Source organism: Poecilia reticulata, chromosome 2, assembly GCF_904066995.2.
Source record: "Poecilia reticulata chromosome 2, P_reticulata-male-v2, whole genome shotgun sequence".
Taxonomy (NCBI): domain Eukaryota; kingdom Metazoa; phylum Chordata; class Actinopteri; order Cyprinodontiformes; family Poeciliidae; genus Poecilia; species Poecilia reticulata.
The window spans coordinates 29743765-29769038 of NC_088831.1; the positions used below are offsets into that span (position 1 = coordinate 29743765).

Consider the following 25274-nt stretch of genomic DNA (forward strand, 5'->3'; position numbering starts at 1 on the left):
AAATAAATGTGTGGGTGCCCTAATTCCTTTGTCACCAGAAACTGCATTTTTCATTAGATGTTCGAGAACGTTTTAAAGTGTATTTTTGTTCATCTTTAGTTTATACTACACTTCTCAGAGCGTCCTCATTTGTTTTCTGTTCACTGTATATGTAGTTTTTGGAAAGTATTATTGGCTTTAAACAGAGGACAAAAACAATATTCCAATGCCTGCAGCTGAAGTGTTTTGGTACCACCGTTCACCAGAAATGAATATTGTTGTCAAGCCTAGCTTTGATCAATTAAATAAAACTTGATTGAAAAAAGGCTTAGTTGTCACTTTAGTTGCAGCTCAATGAAAGCACTAATGAGTCGTGATAAAATCACAATAAAAAGCACACAGTGTAAAATGGACATCAGCAATAACAGTGATATTCTAAAGCAGTGTTTCTCAACCCTGGTCCTCAGCGCCCCCCTGCTCTGCATGTTTTAGATGTGCCTCTATTCCAGAACAGCTGATTCAAATGATTGCATGACCTTCAAGTACTGCAGAAGCCTGCTAATCACCCAGAGATACAATTCAGGTGTGTGGCAGAAGGGAAACACCTAAAACATGCAGGACAGGGGGGCGCTGAGGACCAGGGTTGAGAAACACTGTTCTAAAGCAATCCATACCTGTTGAGATGCATGAACAGCTGGCGAGTAGGACCGCATGGCCAGAGAAAATCTGAGGAGGTTCACTTGAAGATGTGTAAGAAACTGAGCTGCCTTTTTGATAATCAAGTTGTAATATGAGCGCACGGATTCTAAAAATATAAGATCAAATTAAAAAGTCAAGGAAAATGGCTGAATCCTAAATCTGTTGCAATGATGTCGACTTATAAGAAAAAAAGTTTTAGAACACAAACCTCCTTGCTTGTAAACAGTGAGTTCCTTTACAGTGTCAACAAAGTTCCAGAATTTTTCACTTCCATCTTCTGCGATAAACTCACTGCGTCATTGAAAGAGATAATTCATCAAAATACATATAGCTCAGTCAGTAATTGCAAACTTTTTAGATAACATTAAACCATATATTTTTCAGGAATAGCAGTCCTCCACTTCTGATTTTTTTACACCACAAACATGACTTTCAGCAGAGATCTTTGTTCCTGTATCGGGTAATTTTTTCCAGACAGACACAGTAAGAACACTGCACTTTTACAGCCTCATAATATTTAACAAAAATTTAGGGCAAAAATAATTAATTTTGCTTTTATTTAAACACCTTATTACTCATTTGATATGACATATACAAAAAAGCTAAATCCACATATAAATTATGTTTTTGCCATTGTGGTCTTTAGAGAGTAACACTGAGAGAAGGTTAATAGTGACATTAACTTAATTAAATTAGGTTGATTTTCTTAATGCATAAGGTGATTGAGCTGAATTGATACAACCAACTATTCACACATATAGCCATACTTAATAGCAATTTTAAAATTTCAAATAAAATAGCATGCATGCTTTTGAATTGTGGGAGGAAATTTTACCCGGAGAAAATAGATACAAAGAGGTCTTGAATTTGAACCAAGGAATGTCTTGATGCAACGCAAACCCAATGTAATCATATTTAATGAAAAAAAAAATACATATAGATATTTCCTATTTGTATCAGCATTTTGTTTTTCTAAAGTAGGGTTTAAGTTAGCAGCCAAAATGTTTTGTTTAACTTTTTGAGTGTTCAGTTCATATCTGTGGACTTTAAAATTAATCTAATGAATTTATATTATTTTTATCATCTGTCTGCATTGCCAGAAACAAATATTAGAAACAAAATCACATAAAAGATTATATTACTAACCGAAAAGTACAAGGCTTAAGTTTAAGATTTCAAAGTGGAATAGGTCCTATTTATTATTACACATTTATCGAGATTTCCGTATGTGTTCCCAGTGAATACAAATGTACCTTGTCTCCAGGAGGAAAGGGGTCATGCTCCACTTGGCTTTGAGGCTGGCCGAGACGCCTTTGGGAGCAGCTATACCCTGATGTATGTTCAGCAGCAGCAGTGACAGTAGTAAAACCTTCTTCATTGTCACGGAGGAACATGGACCTAACTGGGGCAAACACACCTCAGTTAGCGCAGCTCGTCAGTCTTTGAAAAAATGCCTGTCAGTGCCACGTAGTTACTGGAAGTAGTATTAGCTAACAAAAAAAAGAAAACACTACTAACACGGTGAGGTGTACAAACTTAAACTTAGTAAGACTGTGATAGGTTTTTATCAACACTAGAGAGGCTTAGTGACATGTATGGAGTAATACTTGTAATGATAAAATAACGGCTCCTACATTCAGGGAACAGAGTGAAGTTTACCCAGCTGCAGACTGAAAACGAGCAGCTTTAACTCTGAAAGTAATAAACTGACGAACAAAGACAACAATTTTCGTTTATTACAGTGGACTTTACGACTGTTACTGCTATTATCGATCATAAACATAAACTAAGTCTCACCTCGCTGGAGATGCTGACCGCTTCCATACAAGTAAGGGGGATTCACGTTGGTATTTTGGGAAGCTAGCTGGAAAAGGCTAGCGAGGAACTGGGCTTGTGTGGTACGTTACTCACGTAAACCGTTATTCGTATTTAGACCAATGTAAAAAATAAAAAGAAATAAATATCACACTGTTATTTTCAAGCACGTAAAATAAATTAGTTCAAAGCGTTACAAAAGTTGATAGTAGATGTATGATTAAATAAAAACCTATGAAAATGTGAGAAATTTTCCGGCACAGCGGCAGACAGCTAAATAGACTGAAGCTTGCTTCCATACATTTTTCCACAAAACACCAGGGGATGTTGTGACCGATGTCATGAACACTGAACAACTAAGTGTAGCACATATAAATGGAGACACTAAGACACTCGATGTCACATTTTTGTGAATCTAAACATTGTAAACATCAATTATAAAGTAATCAAATTAAACTAGGCACATTTTAAAATAAATAATTTAAACTGTAATTTTCAGACAACAAGCAATATTTTGCGGTGTTGACAAAACACCGATTTTGTAATGTTGTCATTACACAGAATGAATATTGCATACACACCAGATTGTATGCAATATTTATAAACACTTCAATTTTGTATATTACGTTTTTAAAATATTGCATCCTTCCAAAGTTTTCTTACTTGCAAATGCAACTAAGGAAATATCCAGTGAAGATAATGGTGCCATCCGCACATTTAATCCACTTCAAGCTTTTTAGGGCTAAAGTGCCTAACCTTGAGCCACCTCTTCAGTTCTGCATCTAAGGATTTGATTGTTAGCCTCTGATGTTGCTCTGAATTATTGGTTCCATTCATGTTTTTCTCAAAAATACATTTGTGGCTTTGTGTTTTTGGTTTTGTAAGCATACCTTTTCTTTTCTGCAAACTGGAAAAGCCACCCTTCTTAAGACTATCTCATCTTTTCATGCTCAGTGAGGGACATTGACTGAATTGAATTGAATTGAATTGAATTGAAATTGAATTGAATTGAACTGAACTGCACTGCTTGTCAACCCTGATCCAAGATGGAAATTTTGAGTTATTTGACAAACATCAGTGACTTGCTTGTCACATGTTGGCTTTGTTACAAACTGGCAACTTGTCTAGCGTAGGATGTTTCTCATCTCCTTCATTTTGACAACAGGTATAGGCACTCGTTAACCCTGTCCCCGAATAATAACAAGTAGGTAGAAAAGATGGATGGAATGAAAATTTTCTGCACTTCCAGGGTCAGTACGAGAATTAAATACATACACTACTTCATTATTGAAATGTTTTTCATGCTATTGATTCATCTGCAGATAGAAAAAAAAAATCAGAGTAACATAATGACAACTCATGATTTACTTCAGACTGTCTGAGTGGAAGCGCATTACCTCTGTCTTTGAACATCCTTTTTTGAAATAAGTACAACAGAACAAAATTATTTATTTTATTGGGAAAAAAAGCTGAATACATAAGGATAAGAACCAGACAACCTCATGTAAACACAGTTTTAGCTGTAGTTCCTTTGCTCACAATAATTGCATCTCTTTCATGCTCGTGCTTTCTGTTTCATAATTTCTAAACTAAAAATGACCTTAATGCTTTGATTCAAGTGTGTTCTTCTGAGAGAATCATTCAGATGTTTTTGCTGATGTCTCTCAAACAAGCAATTTATTTAATTTTATTAAGTTAATTTAAAATTTAGACAAGGAGGAACAGACGGACGGACGGATTGATGTTATGGTGAGAGTTCCGAATTCTTTTTTGGAATTCAATAAAAACTAATAAAATAAAATGAATAATTTTTTTATTTATTTATGTAATTGTTTGCACAAGTTATAAAGTTATACAAATAGGTTTAAGTATTTTATTTTTAATTTGAGGAAAAGCTACAGAATTGGAGGTTCCAGCCACTTTGTGCAGTGCACCAGTTGGTAACAATGTTAAAGCAAAGACCTTGTCTCTTCAAAAACTTTATTCTTGTCATTGTGGGCAAAACACTCAAGCTTTGACATTTCTGACTATATTATTTTTCCTGTAGTTAATATTCAGCTCTTCTATGTTGGTGTTTTCAAATTTTAACTGAGCTAAGAAGGTGTCGGTTTTGGATCACAGGCTTTCAACCTAAGTAACACGTCATCAGACGCCGACTATATCACTGGCTTGACTGGTGGTCCAGAAATTTCCAAGACTTGAGTCTTGGTGGTTGCTGGGATGTTTTTGAACATCCTATCTTGTTTCTTTTCATATGTGCATATAAAAGTTTGGAACCAGTTGGTTAAAGCAACAAGTTACAACTGGTTGTTCTAACGGTGTGGTTTGTGTAGTCTAACAGTCAATGGTAGCATTAAGCTGGTAGTTTGTTTCACTGCCAGTGATTCAAAAAGATTGGAAAAATGAAGGATTCAGGTTTATCCAACTAACAACTAGGTGGTTGAAATGTGGACAGAATTAGAAGTCACACAAGGAAAACTATCCCAAATACACAGTATGAATGTTTGGACATTCCCCCTGAGAGCAGCGTTTGACCAAGCCACGGATTGAACTTTAAAACCCAGCTCTGAAGCTAAACTTAAGAGAATCAGGTGTTTTGTTCAAACAAATTACTGTCTCCTGAAAATCAGTCAAAACAAAATGTTCTTAATCAGTTAAGAGCAAAAGAAGAGTTTGCATCTGTCCAGTTATTCAGTCCTTTCAGAATTCATTTTTAAATCCTGACTTTAACTTTCATTGCCATGCATGTATAAACTCCTTCCTCACTGAATTGATAAAGCCACATTCTCCAACTTGAGCTCTCAAGTCTTAAACTAAAATGTACTAGCAAACCGGATAGAACTTGAGGGAATTACTCTTTCCAAGCCAGTGCACCTCGACTGTGGAAGGAGCTGCCTCTGTTTCTGCAGTCGAGACTCATTTAAAAAGCAGATAGAGGTATTCATTTTCAACCATGATTTCCCTTAAAATCAAATGTTCAAATTTGATTCCGTTTGAGTTTTTCTCAGTCGCTTCGGTGCATTTCTCAGAACACAATTGAAATTCTCACTACTTGTTCAGTCATCAAATCATTGTGTCATTTATGCACATCAAAAAGCAGTTTCTCATTTCTGTAAACAAGTTACAAAAGCTTTTGTACAATCAGTTCAAGTGAATATGTACACTTCTATGCTTTTTCTTACACTTTTGATTGCTTTTTGTTATGTAATATGGCTCAAAACGTATTATATGGGTCTCTGTTGAATAGCCTCACCCTCTACAACATTTAAGCATAGGTTTATTGTAAAAGCCTTAGAGGCTTGAACAAGTTGTCGTAATATGGAAAGCATATAATCCTACACATTTACATAACATTAAATGTGTCCTAATTTTCTCCCAGGTGAACACTGGGTTTCTCCAACAAAGGTAAATGTGTGAAGCATTAGATCAACCAATGATCAACCAGTTTTCTGAAAAAGCTTGAAGGTTTGATGTTGCATGTCTGACAATGGAATGACCAAGATTTCGGGTGAACAGCCAGAGAAGAAGAAGAGAGACGTTGGGGCAAAGGAACTTGGAGGCAAAACAGAAGAAGAGGCAGAAAGCTGAGGACATATGCCAGTTTCCATCACTTGTCATGACCCACAAGAATATACTGATTGAGTTCCTCTTATTCTAATAATCATTCCTTAACTTCAGACAGACTGACACACAGCTAGATAGAGCAGCATTAATAATACAGCCGCTAACGGCTGCAAAAGGATTCAGACTGGAACAAAGAATCATCCTTGATCTGTTTATTGACCCAGAACATGCAGCCAGAGCTATTATGGTTTTGATCACAACTTCTTTATGTGTTGTTGGATCTAAAATCAACCTGTAGCCAAGTAAATATGTGAAAATTGCTGTTTGCAGATACTTTCTGCCCAATCCACACTGGTGCTTTTCAGCAAAGAGGAATGGAAAGTTTTCAGTTTCCAGATGTGCAAACCTGGATGAGACATTCTTCAGAAAGACAGGTGCTACAATAGCAGTCAATTTGAGAGGCTGAATACAATACAAAGCCACTGTCTTATAAGTAATAAACTTTGCCTTTTTTATTTTATTTTACTTCTAATGATAAAAGATTTTCTGATAGATATGTTTCCGTTTTAATATTTAAAGGTGGAATGAATGTGTCTGAGAAGTTGGACTGTATATAGGGTTTAGGTATTTAAATATGGGTTTAAATCTCTATTTTGCCTGCGTCTATCCTGCTTCTGGCTTCGCTCTCTGTAAAACAAGATTATGTGGTGGATAGGATAGGGATATGAGCCGTGAAGCTCTCTCCCAGTCCATCCACGAAGAGGGCAAAACGCGTATTTGTCGGCTCAGATGCAGCAGCAGCAGCGGCAGCAGCAGCATCCTCACAAAAAGCAGTGCTTTCAGCTGAGCCAGTCAGTGAGTCTCAGCCGGTCCGTGCAGACAGGATGCAGCTGTCCGAGCAGAACTGAGCCTGTAAAGGTGAAAGAGAGTGAAGCTAAAAAAAAAAAAATTTAAAAAAAAAACTCTCTCTGATCTCTTTGTTTCTTTATTTTTCTTACCCCCCACCCCCATTTCATCGGAGTGGTCGGAGCAGATGCAGCTTCACGGCGGCTTCAGAAGTTGGACAGCCACAGATTTGCATGCCATGACTCTTGAATCTGGACATTCCCAAGGCAGCGCAGCGCAGACGGCGTGGATCATTTTAAAAGACATTTCGTCTGTCCACATCACGCGTGTCAGGAGGGAGATCAACATGTGGCGCTTTAAATAATAACAACAATTTAAAAAAAAAAAAAAAATGAAATGAAGGAATACTGATCTCCGGGTGATACCTGTTATTTACAGTAATGGAATGAAGACACTATCCTGAGATATAATGGATGAGAGATCCAGCAAGCTCATCTTGGTTCCCATCTTGGCAGTCCTTTTTGTTATGATAGGTTATCAGTACATTTGTCCAGCGGGCAGCAATTCGTGCCACTTTAAGTCCGAGGAGAGATTCAGAGGGGTGAGCCTGCTTTCTTCCCCGTATCAGGACGCCGATGACTTCTACCGAGATTCCGACCTGGACGATGACGGTCCGCCGAAGCTGCCGTCCAAATTCAACTTCACCGAGAGAGACCTGGACAGACACGTGGAGTTCAACATCAAAGGGGACGACGTGATCGTGTTCCTGCACATCCAGAAAACCGGCGGGACCACTTTCGGCAGGCATCTGGTGAGGAATATTCGTTTGGAGCAGCCGTGCGACTGCAAGCCCGGCCAGAAGAAGTGCACCTGCCACCGGCCGGGCAAAGAGGAGTCCTGGCTCTTCTCCCGGTTCTCCACGGGCTGGAGCTGCGGGCTGCACGCGGACTGGACCGAGCTGACGAACTGCGTTCCGGTCGTAATGGATAAGAAGGAGGCCCAGAGGAATAAAAGGTGATAAATTAACAGGCTCCCTATACGCCGTGACATTTAAAAACTGCTGCAGGCTATATAAACAAATGATTGAGAAGGAATTTGTGATAAATGCTAAAAAATAGTGTCATGCAAAATTCTGGTGTAGCAACGTATATTACTCGCTTATCTTTGTAACAATTAGGTGAGTTATGTTACATTTCATGTCATTCTCAGTAAATACGCCCTTGTGCAACTCTTTATCCACTTCTAACTTTTCTATTCAGCAAGTGTTCTTTGGTTCATTTAACCACAAACTCTGTATCCATCTTTTTAAGGCTGTTTCAGTAAGAACAATCAATGCTTTTAGCTCCCAGGGAAAAAAAAAACAACAAAACAATTGAAAGTGGTGTTTTTTTTAGAGTCAGACTTGTTCATTTTATTTCCCCTGATCCACAACATTTACACATCTGCAGGCACCATTTCAATCACAATTTCACCTTTTATACAGGAAAACATGAAAGTGGTTATCGGATTTGAAGGGCCACCTTCCAAACAACATCAAATTCCCTTTGATAACCAGATCAAACCTTCGGTAAAAATAAAATCTATTAAAAATGAAGGGGAAAACAGCTCCACTAGCTTCCACAGAGGGTCAATAAGTGTTGATAATCGTTAACTTTTTTTTTCCTCAAAAATCTTCATGTTATTGCATTGTATTTTATTGGGATTTAGTGTGATCGAAAAATGAAAATACTATGACAACTAGAAATCTACCAATACCAGGTTTTTCACCTAAACTGACTGGATGAGAAGAGAGGACTTTGATCATAGATGCAGCCAACAGGCCCATATTAACCATGGAGGAGCTGCAGAGATCCACAGCTCAGGTGGGATCCACAGCACCTTTAAGTGCTGTCCACAGAGTTGCGGATAGAAAGCCATTGTTGAAAGAAAGTCTCCTTTTAAGTGTGCCACACGCCATGCAGAAGAGTGAAAAAGCAAATGTGGAAAAAGTTTCATCTGGTCAAATTTGATGAAATTGATCTTTTTAACCTATATTCAAAATGCTGTTCACCCTTAGCAAATGGGCGGAACATGGTGGTGGTGGCATTATGTTGTGCAGAAGCTTTTTGTCCACACTGATAAGGAAACTGGTCAGAATTGATGGACAGTGTAAACTAAAGAAAATATGCCAGAGAATGCAACAAATGCGGGTAACGCTTTAAGTGTCACGAGGACACTGGTGTCCTCTTATCCGGTCTCACTGAACTTGAGCTACACAGCAAAGAAAAATGTATTAAAAATTATATATCTACATATGCAAACCTAGTAGAGGCATACTTCAAAAACTTTGCAGCTGTAATTGCTGCAAAATATACTTGTAAATGCTTGAACACCATGTTTCTATTTTAATCCATTTCAGAATAATGCACTATATTGTGTTGGCCTGCAAAGTCCAAACAAAACAGTTCGATGTTTCTTGTTGTAAGGTGACAACATGTCTAAAAGCTCCCACACCTTGCTGACCTTTACTGCTGTCCATATTGACTAAAGGAGTCTTTTTGGTGTAGAAAATTAATTTAATTGTTGTTTTTTTTCCCGAGCAAAATCTTGATTTGTTTGCCATCTCAGCTAGTGACTTGCTTCAAATTACAATTACTGCACAAGCTTGATGTTATCTGAGAGAAAAAGCAATGAAGATAATTTAAAATTCACTGGGTCTATTTTAGACTGTTGTATCCGCTGCAGAGACACTTGCAATTACTGGCACATAAGAAATGCAAAAAGGCACATAGCAATGAGTGCACAAGCGACATACTATATATGCTATATGTCCACCCGTCTGTTTTTCAGCGCAGTAAGCACGTCTGAGCTCACGGATTTTCAAAGCAGCATTAGGTTTCCAGACTATTCATTAAACAAGGACATTAAAAAGTCAGTGTGCCAGAAATGCACGCGGCACACGGAAAGAGCGCTGACCAAAACGTCTCGTCACGTAAGCTGGCTTTCTGAACTGCAGAGAACGTCCTTCCTCTTTCATAAAAAAATACAATCATCCAGCAAAGCACGCAAGCACATGATTTATTTCTGCTGTGCCAAGTGTTTTCTGTACTCTGGGAAGTGCTCGCTGGATGCGACAGCTCTTCATTTCACAGCTGCAGCATCTGTTCTGCACTTACAATCCTCCCGCTGCTTGTTCTTCAGTGGCCTCCCGCAGCATCTATTCTGAGGCTTCTCCTTCTCAACAAGACACATTGCAATTAGAGTCCCTTTGTGGTCAGCCATTATTTTCGGTGGATTTTTTTTAAATACTTTTTTTTAGGGGGATTTGCTTAATGAAAGGAGTATTAGCATTATGTATTATGATTTTGAAATGAGCATTAGCCCAATAATACGTTCATTAAACTAAACAATTGGTCAAGAGTGAAAATAGCACCATTGTACTTTCTGAAATCTGCCAACAAAAACCTTTGAGGTTGCACTGAGAGAATACAAACAGAATGTCAATATCAATTCAGATAACCTGCCCTTGTACTGTGGGTGAACACTCCTAAGATTGACTTTCCTCACACATGCAAGTTGCCGGCTCCTGCGGTGGCAGCAAGAAGAGGTGAAGGAAGGCTGCGATGGCATCCCTTGCGTGGCCTCGCGTGGCCTTTTCAGCCAAGCAGGGTGCGGCGCACGGTGAGTCAGCTGCGCGGCCCAGGAAAGGTCAGGCGTGTCAGGCTGGATCAGCGCGCGTGTCCTGCGGCGTGGCGTCTCTGGAGTGCGCTGTCAGTCAGGGGAGAAGTGGAGCAGGCAGGTCGACCCTCTTCGGGGGCATTGTGGAGAAACAAACCTTTAAGTGCTGTCCTCTTAAGTTGCTTTGGTATTACTTATCTGTTTGCATTGGAGCAGGGCTCACCGAGCAGGTAGTTTTTCCTCTTCGGGAAAAAATTTCTTAAGGCCTGCAGAGTCTGAGGAGTGCTGGAAGAATTATTTCTGATTGCTACGTGTTCATTATCCAACTTTCCAGTCTGGAATTACTCATGTAGATATATTCAGTGTGACACTGGGACGTAGCGCAAGGAGCGGCCTTGCAAAATTTATTTCATACAAATGCAAAGAAAGATCTTGAGTAAATCATGTCCTCGGGAGTCTATGTAGTAAAAGGCTGCACTTAAAAATCACAGAAATATTTGATAGGGCTTGCCATCAGAATCAAAACAGGTTCATTTTGTTTCTCACTGTTGCATTTTACAGTGCATTTTCATTCTTTCATCCTCAAACATCTGTCAATGACACAAAGTGAAGCAGCAGTAACACGGTCGAGGAGGCAAAACTGTAACTATAAATCACACAGTTTGAAATCTTTACATTTGGAAATACAGAATACACCTCAAATAAATCAGTGTCACTTCCAGTTGGACCTTGGTTCTCCAAATCCTTTTATAGATGTGTGGAGCAATTTTCTATTTTTATTCTCACACAGAGCTTTATGATAAAAATATAAACCGACAGAAAAACATGTGTGTATGTTGTAGGCATTGCTGCATAGATGCTTGGTGACACATATCCTTTCAGTTAATTGTCTAAACAAGCACAAACAGCAGTTTATACTGTATGGGTTTATTTAGTGATGGCTCCCTCCTATTTGCTAAGACAGAAATTGAAATGTATATTGCTTTTCAAAGTTGTTACTGTTAAGAAATTGATTATGAACATCTTTTTAATACAATAGATTAAATGAGGCGGAATCATCCTTTTCAGTGGACTGATGTAAGTTTACCATAATGCACATATTTTTTTAATGCTTCAAACTTGTATGAGATAAAGTCATGCTGACACAGGTGAGGTCCATTTTTTTTATACTCATTAAAATATATAGTTGTTGCCATACATTTGCCATCTTTTATCCAATACAAAGATCAATGTGTCTTATTATTATCTAGCACAGCTACAATGCTCTTTAGATCTGTTTTTATTTTCCATCCAGACATGAAAAGCACATCAGACATTTACATACCTATACAGTACTGGGTTTAAAGCAATCCTATTGTAATTATTTGTCTAGGTTTAAAAGAATAACCCCTAAAATAGATTACTGGATATTAAATATTTTTGGTTAAAATGAAGGATTTTGACTTTTTGTTTAAATCTGCATTAAAAAGATCAGGTTGGCATACATAGTCAACAACAGCATAGTGTTTTTTCAAGAAAAGATAACAAAACACAACAAGCCCAAACATAAACATTCTCAATCCTAGTAATACTTCATAAAATGTTGCACTAGTTTGCTCTGCTACTTAGCAGGTAAAAGGTTAGCATTACTGTAAAATTTAAATGAACCAACTCATCCTCTGATGTATTAAGACCAACAAAACATTACAACCCAATGAGAATACCATCATTATTCAACATAATTCTACCATCTTACCATTTGTCATTTCATCCTGTATAAGATTTTTCACAGCATCTAGTCAAGAGAGTGTATACCTAAAGATGGCAACGTAATGATGGGACTCCTTCTTATCTTTTTTCTATGTCAGCAAACTTGGTGACAATATTTGAATTACATGTGTCTGATGCAGCTGCTGCACTTGTCCCTTATAGACGATAAGCCTCTAGTCTAAAACTATCAACTTCTCCACTTCTGGCCAGCATTGTTACTCTGATTTGCACTAATAGATATCAGAGCACTCCTTGCTGTGTCACAAGAGTAGATTCATTTATATTAGCAAGCCATGCAATAGTGATACAAGTCTCACTTTTCTCCACATAGTCAGTATTTTATTGGGGAAGGTTTAACTATAGTGTTTAGATGTCAAAATGTTATTTTGAGAAGACAGTTTTTGATGATACTCAAAGAGTGAAAGCTGAAGCTAAACACTAGAAAGCTTCAATTCATTGTGATCTGTTGACTTTAACAAATGATTTTAGAAAGCATTGTTTTACCTGACAAATACTGAGATTATAGACAATGGTTGTACTTGCTTCAGTGATCTGGCTGTATACTCCCAATCTCAGGTATTTGCTCTACCTTGCTAACTTCTAAGAAAGGCATCCACATGTCCTGCATAGAAGATCTTTGTCAAAAAAAATTGCTCACTCCATGTTTTACCTGGGATACAAGTGGTCACACATCTATTTGTTATATTCCCTTGAAAAATGCCTTCTTTATTCAAGACAACACTCCATGTCCCATTTACAACAATAGCCCATCTGACACGGCAGGTTCAGATAATACAAAATCACCCATGCATGGTTCTCAGTTCTCACTTCCCATTTTTAAGAGAGGTGTGGCTAAAAGGCTTTCTTGTTGTCAAATGTACTTTTAAAATGAATAATCTGCTTTGGAAAAACAATAGAAATGCTGATTATGATTAATTTATCTTTCATACTTTTAATATTTATAGATTTTAAAGTAGGAAATAAATCATTTTAAAACTCTAAAGTATGAAAATTGCTTTTTAACCCAGGTGAAAAAAAGTATACTTTAGTATACTTAAAGCATACTTAAAATTTGTGAAAGTACTCTTTAAGTATACTAATTATTAAGTGTAATACTTATAAGTATATCTGAAGTATACTAAAAATACACTTGTACCAATTTCGAAATTAGTACTTTAAACACACTTAAACATAATTGTACCAAAATACTATTTTAATGTATTAAATAAAAGTATACTTTAAGTGAACAAAATATGAATGAATATGTATGCATTTTTAAGTGCTTTAATAATCTTTTACTATTTATTAAAATTGGATACAATAAAAAAAAGGATAATCGTGATGTAATTTTTAAGAAAGTACCCAATCAATTTTCAGATGTGTGATGTAAAACCTTAAAATCAACGGCATTAGCTCCAGTTCATACTCCAGACCAGATGGTGGCGGTATTGCACACTTTCATTTATTTAAAAAACGCCACAAAGAGAAGAAAAAACTTGAAAGCAGGGAAGGTAACAGACGCTGTTCAAATTCGCCATTTTTACTCGCATAATATTGCCTTAAAAGTAGAGACGGCCTTGACAATAGTTACTAATTTTGGTAAATTCAAGCTGGTGACGTCCTAGTCCGAGTTAGACGACAACACAACGGGACAACAACAGATGGAAATGAAATGTGTGTCACAAAAGAAGCCCGGAGGGACGAAGGCTGCTAAGTGTTGTAGCTGGTGGTAAGTTTGCTTTTTAATTATCTTCATTTAATTATAAACAGTGCAGTAAAGATATATAACTTACCTTAGTTTCTTAAATAATTATTTTATACATTTTATTGTGGCTTGTATGATTATTGCTATCATTCAGCTTCATGTTATAACTGCATGGAGGTTGTTTGTTGCGACTTAATACTTTAATTCATAAACTAACCTGGTTTTAATTAAGCTCCATAAGAAAGAGAGACTTTGATATTGTGAGGTGGTTGTTCTAACTCGTTCATCAATGTTTTTATCTTCAACATATGTTTGCAGTCTAAGCAAATGAAGATGAAAGAGGAAGCCAGAGAAATCAGGTGTTAGGAAAGCTAAAGACTTTTCTGTCTCAGAAGTAGCTCTGACTCCACCAGATCACCAACCAGCTCTAAGGATGAACCTCCACATCGTCTTCATGATGTAAGTCTGTTTTTTCAATGAGGAGCTAGCTACATTTTCAACAACAAAAACTGCTGTGTTACCAACACTAAGTGCTTAATAAACATAATTTGATTTAAAGTAACTGGAAAGAATTTTACTCTTCTTGTTAATCTAACATTTATCTTTAATTTTTTTTATTTGTTGTTGACTTTCAGGGCCCTGTGATGGACTGGTGACCTATCCAGGGTGAACCCTGCCTCTCATCTGATGGCTGCTGGAGATGGGCACCACCAGCCCCCCTCACCACCCTGCAAGGATCAGTGTGTTCAGATCATGGAAGGAAAGATTTTAAGGTAGTTTGTCTCCTTAAGTCCACACTTAAAACAGCTTCATAGTTAATGCCAACATCAACTGATTCTATGACATTGCTGACTATTTTTTTTTCTACTTCTAACATAAACAGGCAAAGAAGACACCCAGAAATGTTTTTCCACCCCAGGCATCCTGTCCCAATCATCATCAGTTCTTATGAGGTCAATACATGGCGAGTCCACAACGTCTTAAAATTGTAAGTATTTTTTTGTCATTTTTCTGTTCTCTTTAAATACAAATACTTTCTCTGTTTAATTGCTCTATTGTTCTGTTTTGTAGGTTTCCGTAAGGTGCAGTGAGCGGGAATGTTCTGTTGTTGATCCTCACTTTCATGTTTTATTGTCACACTTAAATTTTCATGTTCATGTGTTCACTTTTGATGTGTAAACTGACCATTTATGTAAAGTTCATAAAGTTGTGAGTAAAATTTGACCATTTTAAAATGTCAGTAATAAAACAAAATATTTGAATTACCTTGGGCATCTTGTGTAATTAATCTTTCCATGTAATTTTAGCCTAAAACAATGTAAGTACTGTAGTGTAGTTATGCATGTCATTTACAAAATAGGTACGTAGGAATTAAGACTTTCACGAGTAATTAAAATTGTAGTTTATTATCAATAGCAGGAAATCAAAGTGTAATTTAAATACATTACTAAAATATTAATAGTATATTTAAAATATATTAAATATATATTTTTATTATAATTCTGAGACAGAATTATTACACTCAAAATATAATTATCAAAATATAATAATAAAGCTCTGAAATATGATATTTAAAAAGTACACTTGAAGTTGTTCCAAAAAAGTATGTATACTAAAATATACTATTAGTTGTAATTCAATACTATTTAAATACTACTAAAGTATACTAAGCACAAAATTAGTTGTTCCAAAATAGTACAGTTTAAGTACATCGATAAAAGTATGCTGAAGTATGTTAAAATTTAGTATACTAAAGTATACTTTTTTTTTCACCTGGGATGTCAAATAACGTATTTTCTTTACTGATGAAGTGCCTATTACAGAAGCCAGTTCTCGCGACTCCACCTAAAATAAGATTGTTCAAATGTATGGAATAACTCATTTGTTAAGAAATGCTAATAGAACTCTTATTAACATAAAAAGAGAGCAATAAGATACACGCATGCAAGTATCCACTCTATTTGGCCTAATCCCTTTTGAAACAATCCTATTTTCTTCCCTGTTTTACCTACTAGCATGCCTTGCAGAAATGTCTAAAAATCCTTAAATAAAGTCAACCTTTACTTCAGTAGCATAGTTTCACTCTGTCCTCTTTAGAAAAATAATTTTTTATTTTGAGTGCATTTATTCACATATAGAAACCAATTCAAAATGTTCGAAAGAATTACTGGAAACCCATAAACATAATGGATACACTTTTAAAAATGTAGCTTACATTTTGTAAGAGGATCAGCTGCAATTAGTAATGTCTAATTAACTCTCCCTGAAGTAAATAATGTGGTGTCACACAGAGGCCTATTTCTTTTAGGCACTAAAATCTAGGCAGGATAAGGATCTGAGATTAGCTGGCCAACAAGCACAGTGAAGAGGATTTTAAAGGTGGTAGAAAAGAAAGAAAACCCTGGGAACTAACTGCTAGAGGAAGAAAAATGTTTGCTAAACTTTACTGCCACTTTATCTGAAATTATGTGCTTAGGTCAGTTAGATTTAGCCTTTTGGCAATATGCTCCCCAGGTAGTTTGTTAATAAAAAAAAACTGCAGCCAAATATTAAGCATGGTGGAGGATCTCTGATGCTGTGGGCCTGTTTCTATCCCAAAGTGTCGGGAAGCTTGCATGGGATTATTAACTTTTAAAAATACTAGGAGATTTTAAATAGAAATCCGATGAAGTCTACCACTGAGAATTGATTACCATCGGGTGTTTTAGCAGGATAATGAACTGAAACACAAATGGCCAAATCAACAAAGAAATAGTACAGCTGAGATGAAAATACCTCTGTGGTTGTTTAATCAAACCTTATGAAATATTAACAAGTCCTGTGTTATTGGTAAAAGGACGACACCAGAGTATTGACAGTTCTGGTGCGGTGCCATTATTTTTGTTGAAATAACATTTTTAAACTGAATCAATTCCCATCAATTGTACTTTAATTGGAAACAGCTGCAATTAAAAGCAATGTTAGTATTACATGCCCAGGTTAGTGAGAGGAGGCTTGCTTTGTTGCCACTCTTGAACCTTCTCTGAGCAGCTCAAATATAAAAGTTTAATTTAACATGGTCAGACGAGCGCATGGATGAACACCGCTGTAGCACATCAGGGATTCACACGTTTCCAGCCGTTTCTGGCTGTGTTCTCCCGCCCTGGAAGGAGGTGAGAGTGCAGGACTTTAATGAGACAACGAAACAGCAGCACAGCTGACGCCCTGCGGTCACAGATCAGCTCGAATGAGGGAAGCTGGGTGGATTTACAGTTCTGGGCGCATCGTTCTGATGTAGGAGGCAGAGCGCTCGTCAGTATGACGGGGTGTTGATAGTGTGTGAAGCTCAGAGTGCCCTTGTAGGCCGTCCAGGGCACGAAGATTGCTTTTCATGTGTCATTAATTCAAGTCGTCATCGCTGGCAGGCCTGAGCAGTAATTCAGTTGGTCTGATAATTAAGTGTTACCTCCTCAGAGGGCCAGCGGCATATGCGAAACACTTGTTTAACGTCATAATAAATGTGCTTCAAATTTGACTCAAGATTTGCTTCGGAGGAAACGTATCCCATGAAACCTTAGCTGCCAATTAGTGCTCAGTAATTTTAGTTGCTTGTTTATGTTTATTTTGGATTGATAGCCAAAGCAAATCCCTGTGATCCTGGAAAACGTGTGAAATCTTTTTTCTTAATTCAATTAAGAGTCTGCGCATTCATTGAATATCTAAAGAAACAAAAGTAGCCATCATATCTGCATTTATAAAATATACTTCAATGGATATTTGTCAATATTCATTTAGTTTGGGAAGTGGGTCTGTGTCGTTTTTTGTTTTATTTTTCTAAAAGCCAATTAAGATAATGAAAACTCTAAAGCTTGGCAGAAAATATCTGCTGGTCAGGCAAATATGATTTTCCAAGAATCTGATTCAGGTCTTTTATTCTAAGAAGTGTAATTTGGTGCACTGGAGGGATACATTTGTATTCCTTCAAAAGATGATGCACTTAATTAGATTTTTCTTTCACGTTACTGCTATTTTATCAACTGTGTGTGTTAACACAGTGACAGATTTCAGGTTTGCTATGCAATATGAGCTTTTTATTAGAAGCAGGTCTCTAGACTGAAATAAAACAAAGAAAATCAAAAACCCTTTAGCTTATCTTCATAGATGTAGTCATCAGATTGATAAGAACAAGACAGCAGCTGTAGTGATGTGGTAATTTCTGTTTAATGTCCCCATAATGTTAATTTTGTGGTAAGCAGCTCAGATGCTCATGAAATTAGGGACAATGATATTTTTGCTCTGTTTTCCCCCCAAATTGTGAAACCATTTGAGTTTTTGGAGGTTAGTGCCTCACAATTGCCGTTTTAAAATTATTATGCATGGCTTGGAAACCAGAGGCTGTTTCTTCTTAAGCGAATTAACTTTGATTAGCTAAAATGTAGCTCATTCATAAAAAAAGAGACTCTCAAAGTGTAAAATGCCTGAAATGTAATCCCACATTAATTTAACATTTTGAAAGTAACCTTTATTTTCAGTACATTTATTTGTGTCAAAAAAAAAATCACATTAAGAAATAACCTATACACATTTTATTACTGTTGAAATTCTAACATTTCCTAAAGAATAAATGTAAATAAAATATTTTTAATGCATTCTTTACTTTTTTTTTAACATAGACCTTTCCTGGTTCCCCAATGTGAAACAGTCACCCATTTCTTATATCTCATCTTCAAAACGGGAAACACAGGAGAAGCTAATTAGATAAGGCAAATAAGGCTTGATCTTCACGACTCTACAAAAGACTGTAAAAGAAATAGATTTTCCCACCAACTTGCCCATGCCTACAGCCAGAGTAATGATTAAAAAGTTGTAAAAAGAATTAAAACTGTGACTGGATGAGAACTCGTAATTTATCTTGCTGACACACACACACATCTTAGAGGAAGGTGAGGAAGATAAAGAACGTCTCAGAGTTGGAGAACTGGAGCAGCCTTTTTATGAGTGACATTACGCTAGCGTAGTAAAAGATTAATTTATTTTAAGGCTTTCAACACATCTTTACCAGTGATGCCAATGAAAGTGGTGGGCACCTTTGTTCAGGCTTGGTGTGACTTGACAGATTGACATATCAAAGAGGAATAGCATGACAGCATAGGTGACCTGCTGCGTTGTTTCTCCTCTGGTTCCTACAAGGGCCGACGAAAGGAGCACACCAAGAATAGCCGCATCTTGAGTTGATTTATTGTAGGAAACCTGGAGAAAGGTCATCTGTCCTTATTTGGGGCGAGCCGGTGACATGCAAGTCATACTAGTGGGGAGGCTAGGTTAAGCAGAATGCCTCACGCAGCTCCTCCATTTGGATTCAGAGACTCAATGAGTACCTGGCACACTTAAAGTGTAAGTGCAGGTAGAGTCACCTTCACAGACTAATCCTCTGCTGCATGGTCGTGCCACCCAGCAGGATTAAGTTCTCTGTGATTTTGATGTTGTAACAATTTGTGCTGGCTGGCGGTTTGGTGCAGCGACTAAAACTTTTAAGTGCCGCACCTCTGAATGGCCCCACAAGGAGAGCTGCAGCGACATTTGTGTATGAGAAATATTGCACCGAAATTGCCCACAGCATGTGAAATCTGTTCAGCAAATCGAATATTTACTGCTGGGCTCCTCTCCATCTTTTCTATCACGTGGATGCAGTCAGACTTGGGAGAGGGATCTGAATAATCACACTTAACAGATTGAAGTCCAGATTGCCTCTTAAAATCCTGCATTTATAAATAGGTTTGTTCCTCTTTAATTTAAGAAGTTGTTTAGACGTTTGAGCAGAATCACACTGTGTTTAAACTCTTTTTCATTCATTTTTCGTTTAGTGTGTGTTACGGTGCCTTTAAAAAAAAAAAAACTGATTTATTTTTTTTTACGCTTTGTCACATTTGTGGTTGTAACATGAAAAATGATATATGGTTTTCCAAATGTTTTCCAAATAAAATCTGAGCATTTGTATTTAGCCTCTCTGAGTCAAGACTTGCTGTAATTGCAGCTTTAAGTCTCCTGAGGTATCCATCTATCAGCTGTGCACATCCACAGACTGATTGTTTCCTCCTAACATACCTGGACCCTACTGAAAGAAGAACATCAATTTTCAAGCTCTGCCAAGATTCTCAATTGGGTTTAGGTCTGGATTTTGACTAGGCCATTGTTATATATGCATACACTTTGATCCAAATCAGCCCTGGCTACATGTTGTCCTGCTTAAGGTTGAACTTTCACCCCAGCGTCAAGTGTTAGTCCGATTTTATTATGGGACTCTCCCATATTTAGTTCCATACATCCTACCATCAACTTTACGCCTCATCCCGCAGAGGTTTCCCACATCATGACCCTGCCACTACCATCCCTAACGAACCTTAAAAAAGGTTGTTGCAGAATACTTGTGTTTAGGCTGAGATTAAATTGCACACATCTGGATTTGAACTACAAATTACTGGATCTTATTTACAAATATCAGTGAATATGGTTGAGAACAAATGTATTTTTATTCATAAAAAAAATAAATAATAAAAAGCATAAACTCCCTCATTTCAGGTTGTCACATAAAAACTCACTAAAATGCATTGGATTTAGTGATTGAAATGTGTTGTATTTATTCTTAATATTTACAGTGAAACAAATTCATAGCTGAATGTCGCATTAACACTATTATAAAACTATTTTAATAACTTCCATTTTGTGTGTTATGGGAATCAAATAGTAGTATCAGTTGAAAAGAATTTCATCCTGGGAAAAAATTTCTGTTCACACCCGTCTACAATGTTGCAGCATAAATCAAGTCCCGGGCCGCAGTGTAATAAGTATGCATTAAAAAACTGTCTTTGCAACCGTACGGTGCTCAAGATTGGGGTAACATCTTGTGACATCACAGTGTGCCGGAGTGGAACAAATAGCATTATGTCTCAGCACGTTTTGCGACACAGCACATCAAGCTCATGGTAGGAATCTGATGTCCCTCAGTGTGAGTCATTCCCTCTCGACATGCCAGATGAATGGCTAAAAGACAGAGCTTTTAAATCCCACCCACAAATCCCGGGATCACTTAACTTCTCATCAGTCCCCATCCAGCGAGGACGAGTCGACCACGACGCACTTCATTCATCATTCCGTGTGAGGCACCGTCTCTCACTTTCGGAAACCGAGTTGTGCCTTTTGTTTATCCTCAAGTCGGACGCGATGAGAGGAAAATGTCCCGACACCGGTGGCATTTCCTGCACTTGCTGGTGCCAGGCATGTCTGCGAATCAAAAGAAGTCACGGAGAGAGGAAACGGCATTAAGTGTCTCTGAGTGCCTCTTCTGAATGATCAAAATGTGTCTCGGTGTCATCAAGAGGTAGATTATTCCATTACTGGGTACTTCAGGTTTGCCTCTATATTTGAGTATAGTGCTGTAAATACAAGCGAACTTATCATGTGCTTCTTGTGTGTGTGTACACTGAAACAATTGAAAAAGCCACTTTGATAGTTTTCAGTAGCAGTGTTGCTATGCACTTGCAATGTAAAGTAGGGTGCTATCATGACTAATGGACCAAACCTGGATCTTTTATCGACTTTTACAAAAAGACTCAGGGATTGATTTGACTGCTTATACCGCCTCTATAATCTCCCCTCCATTGATACGGTTTCACAGCTATTTGTAAAACTGCAGCTACAGCCCTTTTTTAACATCAGGTGTCATGTTGAATTTAATCATATTCAGCTCAGTGTGGAGCCAAGCTCTGTTTTTCTTTGAAGTTTGACTCACCTTGTCAGGTCTACGTAGCATATAATGAACAAATATGTGTGTGGGAGCAACATTTAGGTTTTGAAAGTTCAAGATGAGAAACACAAGTGTTCATAAAGTCTCTGCATTTTTTATTTTTTTCCCCGAGGCCACTTTGCTCCCCCACACAAATAACATTCTGCAACAAAACTGATTTGAACCAAAGTAAGGAACAGCTGTCTGGTCAAACAGAGACGAAAGCAACATCAGAAAGGAAGACAAAAAAAAAAAAAGAACGGTCGGCAGAAGGACGCCTAATTTTTGCAATCAAAACTTCAAGCCGGAGTAGTTTTTCCCCAAATATAATGTAATATAACAGCTTTGTCACATTAATGTTTCTTGATGATGACTTTCTTGGTAACTAAGAAGTATCCAAAACGTAATTGTCGCTATATATTAACCTTGAGTAAAAAAACTAAGCCTTCAATGGATGCTAGTATTTTTACAAGAATTTTATAATAGAAAAACAGCAACCGTGTTGCTGAAGTAATATAACATTTATTTTTAAAGCTTACAGTTCAAAATGTTTTTTTTGTTTGTTTTGTTTTTAAGGTAACATGTTGTCTTTTTGCCATTTTTTAAAAGAGAGCAAGTATGCTAAGCCTGTGCAGGCTGGTTATTTAGCCATCTCAAAGTTAAATAACATCATTCAGTGTATATTTACAAAACATATATTGATCCGAATCAGTCAAATTTAGAGAAACACCTTTGTTTGGATGTGACAAAGGGACTGTATCTCATTAGTAAGATGCAGATGTTGTTAAAAAGTGGCAGAAAACCAACCATGTTTTTAAGAAAATAAATTGCCTTCCAAATGAAATAAAATATAATCATCTCCTGTTTCGCCAGTCTTATATGTTTTTAATTTTGCCTTTATCTGCAAAGTAGATCATGATGAATGTGGTAGATGTAATTTACCGCATTCATCAAGATTTTTCTCTGAGAAATGTGTTTAATGTGACACATTGTACAAAAAATATATTTAAGATGCTAGAATAATGTGTTTGGATAACTCTAATGGGATGCATTTGAAGTTTCTGTCTCCAATTGCATCTGTCGACCATAGTTAAGAAAATTGGCAGCAGTACAGGAAAGAAAGAAAATGTTTTTGAGGCAAATCAAGTAAAGGAATTATGTTTTCTAAACTGTCAACCTCCTACTGTGATGCCTCAAAATATTAATGGAAAAAAAAATGAATGCATTTAAAAGATTTTTCACGTTGTTAAAAATAAATTATGCATTTTGAATTCAACCAAAAAAAAAAAAAACCTGAAACAGTTTCACTACAAATTCAATTAAGAGTGCTTTATCGGATTTGCTGTCTGAAACCGAGTCCCGAAGCTACGTCTTATCTCTTTAAGTGAGAAAAGGACGGAGAGTAGCTTTGAGCAACCAGTTTAGCTCAAGACTGTATCCTTGCAGATGATTGATTCAGGTACAGTGAGGAGGCAGAGGAGAAATCGGGCTTCGGGCTGTGTCCGTTAATCACATGGCGTTACCACACAGAAAGCATTTGTCACCAAATACCAAAAGGATTCAGTTATGGGGGGAAACTGAAACCAGTCTAACCGCTTATATGCAATCTATCCAACGCCTCAGAAAAAAAAAAAACTTAACTGAAAAACAGCTCTGGAGACTGGCTCCACATCTATTTCCCCTGTAATAGTAGGATCCTCCCAAAGTAATGCCTTGCTCATACAATTTAGGACAAAAAAATCATATTGGGTTTGTTGAGTTATCAGATGGCAAATTATGTCTTACAAAAGTGATTCTATCCTCCTGGCGTTTTTGTCACTGTAATTAATCTATGTCAAAATGACCACTGTTGGGTTCAGAAATACATTTCGGGTAGATTTCAGCCGGGTGAACCAGTTTGAATTTCAACACATCAGTCCTACTGGTGCACTTTTCTGGACTGCTGCCCTGGGCAAGGTTCTCCTTCTGTACATAGAATATTTATTACATTTTTAAAATTTTATTTACTCAAGAGTGACGGTGTGAATTGAAGAACAATCTGAGTAACATGAGTATAAATGCACTTAGGTGCATCCTAAGCCTGATTTTGTATGTAGGTCACACAAATAGATTTTTTAGTATATTCTGAGAAAACTCCATATTTTCTTTAGCAGATAAAAACCTGGGATTTAAATACATACATCTGATTTTAATGCAGTATAATTTAGTGCAGGTTATACGCGTCATAAGGTGAGTTGATTCTAAGAAAGCGTTAAAATATCTATTCAGGATTCTAGTGTGTGGTTGTGCTTTCGTGTCGTCCCTGAATACAATTCTGACTGACATCATGCAACTCTTTTTTACAAAGAGATACATATCAGAAGAAACATCATGGTAAAATTAAAAAAGATTATTTTAAAAACATAATTCTAGCAGGGTTGTGAATAATCTTTGTCCAAAGTGTATATAAACACAGATGAATTGATTGATTATCCCCTCCTGACAGATTGCCACCTTTGGCGGTGAGCCAGAATTGTCTGAACTTATCGTAATTGTATCTCATAAATCCATGGGTTTCAAAACTCAGCTCATATTTAATTTAGATTAATCTTCATGTTTTCCATGCAGGATTGGCCCTTTTCTTTGTTTTATATGCAAAAAATTACTTAGACATATCACAATCTATTGCACATTTATTGTCTGGAAGGAAAAGTAGATTAAATTCCTCTCAACTCCATTTTTCCCCAGTCTGTAAGTTATAAAATGCCTGTGTGCTAAAACAATAATGATTAAAAGGAATAACATAGACATGCTGCCGAGGTTCTAACACACTTTCATGTTGGGGTGAAGCGATAGAGATGTTCCTTATTGCAGGTAAAGTGGTTTTCAATGCTGTGGGGAATTTTAACTTAATGTAAGTACCTAACTTAACTGTTATTTGAATAAATAGTTTAAATGATGGCCTACCGAGTGAATGTTAGCGATCCAACTCTGCTTCTCGGATCTAGTAAGAGAACACATGGCATGTGATGACCAGAATTTGAGATGGAAAACGTGTCGGATCCGTTTCAACATCTGGAAACTGACCATTATGTTTATGCCAATGCATTGCTGTTTTGCTCTTGTTTTTTAGGTCTGACAGATGTGAGCTGAATCACTCTGGCCAGCAGGCCACCTTTGCCCTGCGTGGCTAAATCACCTTCAGAAGCCTTGCTATTCATCCAACAATCCTTTAGTTCACGTTATAATGCTTAAGAGTTCAGATTTGGCTGGAGTTTTTCATAGATCTTCTTGTCAACCAGAAGTAAATGTCCCACTATATACAGTATTTGGGTTCAAGCATATACCTTGGTCAAATATTTGAAAAGACAAATGAAACTGCCAAGAACAACAACCACATATATATATATATATATATATATATATATATATATATATATATATACATATATATATATATTCTTATATTTGGCCTTGAGTATTATGGTGCACAAGCTGTACTCCCTCCTACGCGCGTCT

At 36.9% G+C, this 25274-nt stretch overlaps 2 protein-coding genes and 1 long non-coding RNA gene across 9 annotated transcripts in view; 2 read left to right on the forward strand and 1 right to left on the reverse strand.

Annotated features, from left to right (window-relative positions):
- uggt2 (UDP-glucose glycoprotein glucosyltransferase 2) overlaps positions 1–2699 on the reverse strand; it is a 42264-nt gene extending 39565 nt beyond the window's left edge. For 2 of the 6 annotated variants that reach the window (XM_008400018.3, XM_008400009.3), the window contains exons 1-4: positions 2476–2683; positions 1932–2080; positions 887–969; positions 654–784 (exon numbers count right to left, since the gene is read on the reverse strand). In XM_008400018.3, the coding sequence (XP_008398240.2) occupies positions 654–784; positions 887–969; positions 1932–2080; positions 2476–2502 (390 nt within the window). In that variant the 5' untranslated portion in view covers positions 2503–2683. Of the gene's footprint in view, positions 1–653; positions 785–886; positions 970–1931; positions 2081–2312; positions 2385–2475 lie in introns of all 6 variants that reach the window. The other 4 variants (XM_081603012.1, XM_081603011.1, XR_001776186.2 and 1 more) reach the window with 4 other exon arrangements.
- Positions 2700–6896: 4197 nt separating this feature from the next.
- The window catches only part of hs6st3b (heparan sulfate 6-O-sulfotransferase 3b), an 80542-nt gene continuing 62164 nt past the window's right edge, over positions 6897–25274 (forward strand). For both annotated transcript variants that reach the window (XM_008399989.3, XM_008399997.3), the window contains exon 1: positions 6897–7917. In XM_008399989.3, the coding sequence (XP_008398211.1) occupies positions 7373–7917 (545 nt within the window). In that variant the 5' untranslated portion in view covers positions 6897–7372. The remainder of the gene's footprint in view (positions 7918–25274) is intronic.
- Positions 14796–15279, forward strand: LOC145549975 (uncharacterized). The gene is made up of 2 exons (XR_014085771.1): positions 14796–15002; positions 15086–15279. It is a non-coding gene; the product is annotated as an uncharacterized LOC145549975 (long non-coding RNA).